General features: G+C 43.3%; 1 protein-coding gene across 5 annotated transcripts in view; it reads left to right on the plus strand.

The window, feature by feature from the left end:
- The window catches only part of MAST4 (microtubule associated serine/threonine kinase family member 4), a 268,657-nt gene that overhangs the window by 66,300 nt on the left and 190,247 nt on the right, over window positions 1-12,110 (plus strand). The window contains exon 1 of one of the 5 annotated variants that reach the window (XM_044446090.1): window positions 249-366. The exons of 3 other annotated variants lie outside the window; for them this stretch is intronic. In XM_044446090.1, the coding sequence (XP_044302025.1) occupies window positions 316-366 (51 nt within the window). In that variant the 5' untranslated portion in view covers window positions 249-315. Of the gene's footprint in view, window positions 1-248; window positions 367-12,110 lie in introns of those variants that run through there. One more of the 5 variants, XM_044446092.1, reaches the window with a different exon arrangement.

Raw genomic sequence — 12,110 nt, forward strand, 5'->3', positions numbered from 1 at the left:
TGTTTGCTTTTAGCACAGGATGCTGGGGTTATTGTTTTTGGAGCATAGCTGTGCTCTTGCAGGATTTCCTCTGTCGAACAGCTACTCCTGCCTAGATAAACGTGCTAGGTGTCTGGAGCCCACTTGCTGCTTTGTAACACAGTACTGCAAGCATGCATAAGCTCAGAAGTTGCTGAGTGAATAACTGGCCAAAGTCAGCTGACAGTTCCTCTCCAATCAGATAAACTGTGATGTAAGTGTTTAGCAGCTGCTAGGATCTGAATAAGTGTGCTGAAGTCTGAGGTAGCTCAGCATGGCTATATTGTTGTAGAAGGAATGAAGGAAGCAATGGATGAGTCGAGCATTCTGAGGAGACGAGGGCTTCAGGTAGGATACGCAGCTCATAAGTTATGTTTTCTCAGTGGAAAATGCTGTTATAAAAGTTTGGTTTACATTCATGTATTGTGCAAATATGTAGGGACAATTTTAAAGTAATGGTTGTCATGCATAAATGTAGTATGATAGAAAAATTCCTTGTCAGGAGACTGCCTGCTCCCTTCCATTTGAGAGGTGAAATAACACTTCAATAAGTAAAGAAGTTTGATTTTTTCTTTAAATGGGCAGCCTTAAAGATGTAGAAGTGTGATATACAGTCATGTCTAGTAACAGCATTTTGTTGACTGATTTATAAAGACATGTTCAAAAAAGAATCTTAAGCATGGACGTATTTAGCATTCAAGTAAATGTGAGCAGCTGTTCATGGTGGTAATTCCCTGTATTAAATAACATCCACAATACTGAGTGATTTTTTTTTCTTTTACAAGTTTGTGTAGCTAGCAGTAATACTTGTTCTGAGAATAATGGACATGTTATAATACACTGTGATTTATTTCTAGTGTATAGGTCCATGTTTTTGTTAAAACTGGAACCAATTAGGCTGTTGAGACCTAATTTCTGGGAATGTGAATATTGAACAATTTTAGAATGTATTGCCCAAGTAATAACTTCAGATTACTCATCCTGTCTTAAAGTTATTATAATGTTCAGGCATGTTGTGCCTTTTGTGGATATTTGTGAATGCAACAATTTTAAAAACTATTGATTTTGACAAGTAAATTCATCACATACAGTACAGTGTTCATATTAATTATGTTGATATAAGAATTTTAAATAAGGAATAAAACAAATGTTCATAACTAAAGTTAAAGCACCACATTTAAACTTCTCAGTTGTCATCTATTGTTAAGGAAAGAATATTACTTAGGTCATTCATCTTTGACTAAACTTCCTTTCCTCTGTTTCCTATACAATCCTATTGTTTCAGAGTAGTACAAAGAGGCATTATATTACAGCCACTGTAGTGTTGCACAACTTGAGTTTGCTATGAGTTTTTAAACTTTACAACTTACATTTAAAAAGTCCTTACTGACAGATGCTTTCTAGCTAGTCAGTGTTATAAAGTGTGCCAGTTTTCATAGAAAATAAAACTATCCCAAAGAAAATCAATGATTGATTATTTAAAACTTTGCTGATGTTTTGATAAAATGGATTTTTAGGCTCAGTGGTATCCTTAAAAAATGGTTACTTTTATTTTTTTTAGATTCATTTGAAACAAGAGTAGCTAATATTAAAGAATCTGATTTTGAACTCCTGTGTCCAATATTGTTGTGGTCAAATTAAACCTTGCTTACTATAGTTGGAAGTATTAATTTCTTGAAAATAGAATTTAAAAATAGTTGGTCGTTACATTTTTAGTGGGAATAGTATTAAGCAAAGTTAAATACATTTTAATTATAAAGAATAGTTCCATGTGTTAGATACAGATTCAGTACTTTCTCTATAAAAGTATTACATAATTCTTACACTAAAGTGCAATGCTTTCAAACTGAGTTTAAATAATATTTGTATACTTTATTAAATCGTACATGCATTTCTTTGCAGCTGAGAATTGATCAAAATCAAGCAAATGTCAGTTGCTCGTGCCTAAGGGAAATAAGAAAAAAATCTATCCCAATTTGTCTTCAGTACCTGCTGAACTGTAATATTTCATTGTTGTATTACAAAAATGTGATTTCTTAGAGCAGTTGGGAATTAATGAACACAGTTTACATATGGCTAGATATCCTGAATTTCTTATGCCTGAATATCAAAATGGTCTTATTAAGGATCACTTTTACAATGAAGTCTATTAATTACTATATGTTCTTCCATACTTGGAAGTATTGCTTAAATCTATTTAACTTCAAAATTATATACCTGACCTGAGATAAGGTTATCGCAGACACAAAAGTGCCCTGTCTGTTTTATATGTGGAAATAAGGCAGTTGGGGTTTCTGTTGATAGGTTGGAAGGCTTAGAATACTTACACCCTCCCCTTAATGTGTAAGAAAGCATGGATTGTTGGGGTGAGACAGGATCATTTAGGATAGAGGTCTCACTGTGTACAAAAGTCCAGGGGTACACCCACACTGACAATAAGACACAGTGGGTTAGTTGATTTGCAGAGCACCCATGATGAACTTGACTGATGATTCCAACAGAGGATTGGACTAATTGTGAATACTTTGTTTCCTCCCTCTCTCTCTTCCCTGCATTCCTCCAGGTGGTATCCCAGAGGACACCACATTGAAGAACAAGTCTCCTTACTCTGATAGCCGTGACTAAGGAGTTCATATTCTAACCCTCGCTGAGGCAGCATGCAGGGGGCTGTCTGCATCTCCTTTGCAGTGGACAGCCTCTTACATGTTGCCTCAGTCAAGGATGAAAGTTGACCTTATTGTGCTTCGGGGTAGGAGTCTGTTTGCCCTGGGATAAAGGAGAGGTAGATAAAAGTGCGATCCATCACCACCAAGGCATGGTATGTCCAGGAGCAGAGTCAGGAATAGGCAAATATCAGGTACTGACAAAGCATGGCAGAACCAGAGGCAAAGGCAAGTATTGTCTGGGGCCTATTACATGCTGGCCCCGAGTACATCTTGGAGCCATCTGAGCCCTGCTGTAATGTTTGCCTGGCACTTGCAGGATAAAATCTCCTGTATTCACCAGAAGTTGAACTCCAGTATTATAGGAGTGGAATCAGGTGAAAATCCAGAGAAAAGTCAGGTCTAGTTGCTTTGTAGGAGTTCCAAGTTAGTGCAGCTTGAGGATGGTGACAAGTTGCTTGCAAAGTTTTATGCAATCACGTCCCTTCTGGATCCTTGTCCTTCTTGGCTAATAAAAGTCAATAGGGAAGGAACTGCTGGCTGGGCCAGGCTGTCTGAGACAAGCAGTGGTGAGACTAGTTCTGAAGAAACCCTCCGTGGACCCAGAAGAACTCAACAGTTTTAGGCCAGTGGCAAACATCTCTTGCCTGAGCAAAAATGGTGGCCAACCAGCTCCAGGCACTCTTTGGATAAGACTAATGATCTCTGTTCATTTAAGTCAGGGTTCCAGCCTGGTTTTGGCATGGAAATAGCTGTGGTCGTGCAGTATGACCTATGCTAGGAGAGAGACTGGGAAGTGTGATTCTATTGGTTTGACAGCTTTCTATACCATCGACCATGGTATCCTTCTGGGGTGGCTGTCTGAGTTGTGTGTAAGAGGCTCTGCGTTGCAGTGGTTCCACTCCTACTTGGATGGTAGGTGCCAGAAGGTAGTGCTTGGGGGATATTGCTCCACCCTTTGGATCCTGCAGCATGGGATTCCTCAGGGGTCAGTCTTGTCCCCCAAGTTATTTAACATCTACTTGGTGAGGTCATTCAGAGTTTTGGAGCACATTGTTATCAGTGTGTTGATGGCATGCAACTCCGTATCTCCTTTTAATCTTCAGCAAGTGAAGCTGTGGATATGCTGAACCAGTACCTGGTCATGACAATGGACTGGATGAGAGCTGACAAACTGAAGCTCAATTCAGAAAAGACTGAGATAGTGTTGGTGGGTGATGGTTCTGACCAGATGGAGGGAATTCAATCTGTTCTAGATGGGATTGCACTTCCCTTGAAGGAGCACATTTGTAGCTTGGGGAAGCCCCTTAAGCCATCTTTGTTACTTGAGACCCAGGTGGCTTCAGTGGCTCAGAATGCCTTCTACCAACTTAGACTGGGAGCTCAGTTACATCCCTGTCTGGACAGAGGTAGCCTGCTATTAGTGATCTATGCTCTGGTAAACTCTAAGCTTAGGCTACTGTAATGTATTCTGCATGGAGATGCACTTGAAGACTGTTTGGAAACGGCAGCTTGTACAAAATGTGGCAGCCAGATTAGTTGCAGGGATCATATGGTCTGATCATATAACACCAATTTTGGCCCACTTGCACTGGCTGCCTGTATGTTTCCGAGCCCAATTCAAGGTGTGGTTTTGACCTATAAACCCCTACATAGGTTGGGACCACCATACCTGACTCTCCTGACCTCTGTCTACCCAGACACTACAATCAAGTTCTGAGGCCTTTCTCCATTTGCCACCTCTGAGGGAGACAACAAGGAAAAGAGCCTTTTCCATGGTGACCCCCAGTTATGGAATGAGCTTACTACTGAGGTCCACCTGGCACTGTCTTTTTGGTGCCAGGTAAACATTGCTCTCTACTGCAGGGCAGTACCCTAAATTAGTTACTGAGGCCTGCTGTTGTTAGATGGGGTTTAACAGGGTCTTTTAGCATAAAATTTTTGTTTTTCTGTTTTTATTTGTTATTAAATTTTGTATATTTTATATTGTTTTTAAATATGTTACTGTGTACTACCCGGAGAGCTTCAGCTGGTGGCCAGTATCAAAATCAAATATAAATAAAAAAACCAGATACTCAGCAAGGCATACCAGAACCAGTGATAAAGGCAAGGATCAGGTACCTGGTAAGGTACCGTCAGCCCTGAGGCAAGAACAGAGATAGGAGCAAGCAGGAAACAAGGCATGGTCGAAGGCAAGGCAACGGCTGGCAGCCAGATGCACAATAAAGCCACCGTAAAGGCCCATTGTGTGTTGGTCAAGCTGAGTAGCACAGGAAGCCTTTTTCAGAGTTTCCAGAGCTGCTAGCTCCAACACATGATTGCAAAAGCTCGCGTCTTTGCAAGGATCTACATATCTAATCCTGGTCCTGCGTGGTGCAGTGAACCATGCTGCCTTTTGCAAATGCATCACCAGGTGGAGCTGTGTCATTCTTGCAAGTTCAGACATGCTACAAGATAGCCTTTTTTTAGTTTTTCTTAGTTAATTACAGCTGGTTTGAGAGGGAATCTTTTCCCAGTTGATCTTTTTAGAGCTTACTGTAGTTCCTGCTAAAATGTGGGCATGTATTAATCTCCAATACGGACACCATCCATGTCAGGTAGCCCTGGAATTGAATCTTTTATCTACAGAATTTCATTATCTCTCTATTCGCACCCCATGTCTGCGTTTGTTCCTCCATTTGGCGTAAGCTTTCATATAACAGTGCCTAGGAATAGTTTTTATACAAAATATTACCTGAGGAGAAAGCTGAATATTTCAGCTTAAGATCTAGCTATTGTTATTTGTGTCTTTGTCCAACGGAGTTGATTGCTGTCATGTGTTTTTATTGTGAGTGTAATAAAACTCAAACTACAAAACTCTAATTTGGACCAGGGTATCTGAAGGGGTTGCCTTTTTCCATATGAACCTGTCTGCCAATTCCGTAATAATATAGCACAGGTTGCCAAACTGAGACTCATGAGCTGCATGTGGCTCTTTGAGTTTATGTTGTGACTCAAAGGGGGCTTGGAGTCCCCTGTTTCCCCCCTGCAGTCTGGAAGAGAGTGAGTTGGACTGGTGGCCCTGCAAGAGCTTGTTCCAGCATGTCCATGCTGCCTGCTGATCCAAGCTCATTGAATGTCTCTGAAAAGCCATAGCTAGCTTTCCCAGTGGAGGCTTGTGTGTCTGAGAGAGAGGATACGCCTGCATTACATCGCATGCCCCACACCAGGTGCTTTCCCAGGGATCTGAGGTCTGAGGTCTAGGTACACAGCGCCCATGGTGAGTGCCGTGCTGCAGGCTCTGCCTCAGTGCTGTGCACCCCGGGAGAAAGAAGCCTTCCTTTCTGTCATTCAAGACCCTGGTGAGCTACTTGTGCTCTTGTCGTGCCTTATGGCTTGACAGAGGCGTTGGCACACGAGAGAGGGCCTGAAGCTCACAGTGAGGGTCAGGCGTTGGAACAAGGAGATTTATACTTGGTGCCCAGGGTCCAAACAACCCCCCTGCAAACTGACTCTGAGGCTTCCTCGAGTAGCCTCCCCGCATCCTGGCTCTGAGTTGTTGGAGCAGGGTGCAGCTTCCCTTCCTGTAGACTCCGAGGTGTTTGAACAATTTGCCCCCCTGCCTCCAGACTCTGAAGCTGCTAGGCTGAGTCCTGGAGAACAGAAAGACATAACAGGAAATTTATGGAACGCCCAACTCCGGAGAAGATTGCGGAGGCTAGACCAATTGGAACGGCAGGAGAGAAGTTTGTCCCACCCTTGGACAGAGAAACGTGAGAGGAGGTTAAGGTCCACGTGACTTTCTTCCTCTTAGTTCAGAAAGGAAGGGGTAACTGAGCTGCTAGGAGCTCATTGCCAGAGCTTATCTGTTGCATCGTAAATCTTGTAGTAAATAGCAATAATAGTCCTAAGTTTTATTGCCGACTGCTGTGTGAGTTACTTGGAGACATGAGTTACGTCTCTGTTGGCCAAAAGTGCCTGGCACCTCTAGTGGCGCTCCAGTGTGGACGTCCGCCTGCCTTCCAATGTCTGGCTTCCCGAGGTGAGTTGAGGGGTAGGATGATTGCATGGTTGATGTGCCCCAGACCTGCGGCTCAGCTCCAGGCACCCTGCCTGCACACTCAGCTGGTTGAACTGTTGCATGTTGGCGCTGGCCACCTCCAGCGCTGACTCCCATGTGCAGCGCTGAATCCCCATGGCCCTTGCTTGGCCCAGCCTAGTGCTCCAGCAGCACCTGCATGGCCGCTCTCCAGCACTTTTGTGGCAGCCACACTGCATACCCACTGCTGTCGGCAGTGGGGTGGGCGAGGTGCGATGGTTGGCCTGAACCTGGCAACAGGCTTTCACACCGGCCAGCCCTGCTTCAGTGAGGCAAAGCTTTGTTCTCATGGCATCGAAGGAGATGAGGGCTCGGTGAGCCCTCCTCACAACTCGAGCCCCTGCCCTTACCAGCAGTTGAGTGAACGTGGAAGGAAGCCCTGTGGATTTCCAGACAGATTTCTTTGTTCTTTCTTTCTTTACTTTACTTCTCACCCATTTTTTCCTCTTGCAAGGAAACCGCCAGTAGTGTATGTCATTTGCCTCACAACAACCCAGTGAGGCTGAGAGTGAGTGACTGACTTTAAATCTCTGGCTGAGTTTCATGGCCAAGGTGGGGACTTAAACTGGGCTCACCTGAGTCTGGTTCAGCATTCTAACCATTATACCACACTGGCTTACATGTACATAAAAGCTTTTGGTACTCTGTCTTTTTACAAAAACAGGCATTGGTGGCAGCTTGCAGAATCAGTTAAAACTGGTCAGAATCGGTTAAAACAATACATTGAAATGCAAGGAAAACCTTAGGATTAAAATGTCAGCAAATCTACCAGACCTCCTTACAGGCCAGAAGCGTTTTGGTCATTGCATCCTGGCAGCTAAACAGCAGTGATGGTGCAAACACCCCTCCCCTCCCTTGGAAGGGAATTCCACAGTCTGGGGTCTACCACTAAGAGGCTTGTTTAGTGACCACCAAAAGCCACTCTGGAGATGGTCTTAGTGCCCCTCCAGAGGGTGATACTGCCCCATTCTTGCTTGCTTCCCACCAGTTGGTATTTAGAGGCTAGAATGTCCCTGAATGGGTAGGTTCTTTTTAGCAATTGTATCTTATGGCACAATCTCAGGCAAGTTTAGACTGAAAAAGGTGTCAAGAGTTGGAGGCGCCCCCCCCCATTTTTTTTGCCTAAACTTGCATGGACAGGATTGTGTCATCAAAGAATAACACCCCAGGGCTTTTGAAACATTCTAGCTGTTCTCCATTAACTTTTTGTTATCTGCTCTGATCTCTGGATGCACTTATGTACCCTGAAATACCTGTTTTAAGAATTGCATATACTGGGGTAGCCAAATTGAGACTTGGGAGTCATATGCAGATCTTTGAGCATATTTTGCAGCTCACCATTTGCTGCAGTGGGGGCTTGCTTGCTGCTTACCACCTGCCATTGCTGTCACCCACTGGCACCTGCTTGCTGCTCTTAAATATCTGACGTTCACTTTAAGTGTCCCTTCCCTTGAGCAAGTCTGGCCACCCTGGTAATATACAAATAATAAGGCTATTAGAAGACTCATACTGGATCAGACAAAAACTAAAATCTAGTCCAGCATTCTGTTCACACAGTGGCTAACCAGCTGGCCACAGGAAACCCACAAGCAGTGCATGAACAGCATCTTCCCACCCATGTTCTTCAGCAACTGGTATACATAGGTATGACTATCAGAACTAGTAGTCATTGCTAGACATATTCTCCTTGGATTTCTGCTTACTGTATCTATGTTTTCCTTTACATCTAGGTGCTCCCATTAGGGTTCATGCATTAACATTCTTCAGTAGCCTGAAGTTGTTAAGATCCTCTGGGTGCAGGAAGGTCTTCTCCAAGAATGGACTTAACGCCACTTCTTTCAGGCAACCTGGGCTTATGGCCTCTTGCAGTGAACCATTCATTACCTTTCTTACGTTGTTGCCTTCCTGTCTGATTTAATAAGCCACAAAAGGCAGTGGTACATTATGGAAGTGGTTGCATGTACTCATCTAGGCACTTTGTCAATGTCCTCATGCTGTACCAGCTGAAATCTATACAATGAAACTGATTGTACTCTGATTTACAGTGGAGTGGAGTGCTGGCAGATGCACTTTTTATCCTGGAAGTGTCTCCTGAATTTTTCACAGCAGGTATCTGATGGTTGCATTACCATATATACTGACATATAAGATGGCTCTTGAAAATTGCAAAGCAAATTTTTGCATTTTATATGCTTGACATAATGACAAACACCAGAAAAACAACCAAAATATTTATTTATTTATTTAGAGAACTTCTATGCCGCCCCATTCGCCGAAGCCTCAGGGTGGCTCACAATCATAAATAAATAACATAATATAAAACAATATAATTTAACAGTATAATTTAAGTCACTCTGGCCAAAGAATAAAATAAATAAATAATAATAACAATTAAAATAACATTTGAATAAAAAGGTCTTTGTCTGGCGCGAAAAACAAATTGACCTTGTCTTATATATAGATTGGTTTATACATCAGTATGTATGGTATTTCCTTAGGCCTAGAATGTAGTAGGCCCTGAAGAATCCTAAATTCGAGGTGGAATGGTAATGTTTCATTGCTGCCTTCTCAGCCCCCTGCCCCTTCTCTGTTCCTCAGATGTGAACACATGCTAGTGTTTGACTGCATGTGCTTGGAGTTCTTTTCCACCTCTGCTCAAGCTCTTTTGTTGCTGTTTTATTGTTCTCAGCTTCAATATGGAGACATGTGAGCTCAGCTAAGCAGGAGAAGGGTGCTCAAGAAAATTGTCAGCTGCCTGCACTGTTTATGCATTCAGGGGAGTCAGTCTTAGCAGTTAAAGCTCCCTGAGCCCTCTGGAATTCATCCTGGTTTGGAAGTGGGGGACTGCCATAATAGATCTGTCATCCTTGCAGAGGGGAAAGTTGCTGTAAATCTAAACCTCAGTAGGAGATGGCCATGTTTTTAACTGTGACAGAGGGACCCATCCAAAATTTCCCACCTTTAGATCACTTCATCCTTGGCTGGCTGAAAAAAAAAAAGTCTAGAATGTGTCCTGCTGCATATGTACAGCTGATGACATGATGAGACTGTCCTGTGCTTATCATGGAGACCATGAAGTCCTGAACCATCCCTGACATGATGCCCTCAGTATGAATGCTGGTGTCCCCAGAGCCAGCAGTCTGGAGGTTCTCAGTATCACATCAGGCAGTACACCGGTAGACCCTTTAATCTGTCCTGTTCACTCAACACAAAACACGGGCACTGCAGACTAGTAATTAGATGCACGAGAGCCTGGAAAGAGAAAATTTCTATAGCTAGAACATCATCTTTTCCTAGCATCAACACTGCCTGGATAGTGAAGTGAACATCTTGATGACACAACTGGGAGATACTAGCTCTTCCCTGCTTGCTCATCCGTGTTGCAGTTCTACACAGTGCTGCCCCACCACCAGTGCCCATCCATGGTGCAGTAGGCTACAAAACTCTGAAAACATGCCCATTTAATTTTTGATGGTGAACTTGTGAATAATCAAATCCATGAAAGCTGAACCCGTGAAAGTGGAGGTTTGACTGTAGTGTTCGCTGTTATCTATGGTTTCAGGCATCTGCTGGGGGACTTGGATCCTATGTGGATACTGGGGTCCCACTGTATATTGTGATATGGAGAATCTTGTTCAAGACTGACATGACATGGAGCATCTCTAAATGAACGTTAATTTTAATAAAGACTGGAAGAAATAGATATGCTAGGAATCTTTACAGAGAGGATGGAAAGCAATTTTTTCCTTTGGTGTTAAAATCTTTAGATTTTTTACATATTTTATATAGTTCTGAGGATGAGTGAAGACATGGTAGCATATGAATAGCTTGTCTTAAATACTCTATTCATTGTCAGAGAAAATATTTCATTATCCAAAATGTTTCAGTTTTTCTGAAGAAAAACAAAAAACCTTGGGGATAAAATGGAAAAATGTTTCATTACCCCTTTTTCAGTTTTTTCCCCTTGAGCCTTCATACTTGAATGCATATCAACTCCTTAAGACTTAAGAGTCTCTTCAGTATTAATAAATAAGGTAACAACATTTCTGTTGAGGGAGAAGGTATAGGATAGTTTGGATCCCCAGTGCTGAGGTCAGCAACAGTGCAACTGGAGCTTTTCCTACTTGCAGCCAGTGTGAAATGTACCACACTCTGGGTATAATTCAGAAAAGTGACCTTAGGTATTCCAAGGGGAAGAGAGGGGAGGAGTCTGGAGCAGCCAGGATGCAAGGTACAGTGGTACCTCGGCTCACGAACGCCTCAGTTCATGACCAAATTGGGTCACAAACAGAAATGTCATAAAAATTTTGCCGCAGGTCGCGAACTCTGCATCAGGTGACGATTGCGAGCGTGCCTGCTTTCCCTGCATGGGCGTGATTGTGGTTGTGCTGGTGGGGGGGGGGGAATGGCTGTAATTGCGCCCATGTTCCCCGCGTGCACCTGCCTCCCCCCCAGCTCACCCACGATCATGCCCATATCCCCCCCGCACAATATCGGGGAGGAGGGGATGGCCGCGATCTTTGTTGTTCGTTGTCACTTTGCTTCAAATTTTTGTGAGTGAAAAAAATAGTTGTAGAACAGATTAACCTTATTTACATTGACTCTTATGGGGAAATTTGACTTGGCTCATGACCAGTTTGGGTCACGACCAGAGTCCTGGAAAGGATTAAGTTCATGAGCCAAGGTACCACTGTATCCTGAAGCTGTTCCATCTTGATATTTTTGGTGGTGCTGCCCTTAGTGGATATCATCCTGTTTGTTGTTGTGCTAGTGTTCTGGAAGAAAAACAAATAACTAAGTTCTAATTCTGGCAGAAGAAATGTATAAATAAATCTATACATGCTGTTCTATTCTCTCTCTCTCTCTCTCTTCCTCTGAAGCATCCCAGTTAGATGAGCAAAAAACAGATTGCCTGTACTACTCCTCTTGCTCTGAATTGGATGCATGTAAGCTCCATATTTGGGAATTTGCACTGATTTCCATAGGATGGTACTCTAATTAAACCCTTTGGTCTGCTCAGGTAGTTTCATTGCCACTACTCCCTGTTTGGGGATGTCATTGTTAGGGATGTGTGAGGAATCCACCTTGGGTGGAAAATCTGACAGATTTCCTGGGTTTTGGCATCCCATACTCCAGTCTGCTTTGCAGTGGCCCAGAGGCTGAGTTCCTGGTGAGCATGCCCAGGGTTTGTGAGGGACCTGCTAGGAACTTAGCCCTATGCACTGTGCAAGCAGTGCCATGATTGGCTCCTGGGAATGGTAACTGATGCACTTGCTCGCTACACCCTTTTTTCCTTAATGTTGCTGGCCGCAGCACGTGGGGAAGAAGGTTGGCCACCAGGAATGGCAGCC

Source organism: Varanus komodoensis, unplaced genomic scaffold (genome assembly GCF_004798865.1).
Source record: "Varanus komodoensis strain SLA01 unplaced genomic scaffold, ASM479886v1 scaffold5, whole genome shotgun sequence".
Lineage (NCBI taxonomy): Eukaryota > Metazoa > Chordata > Lepidosauria > Squamata > Varanidae > Varanus > Varanus komodoensis.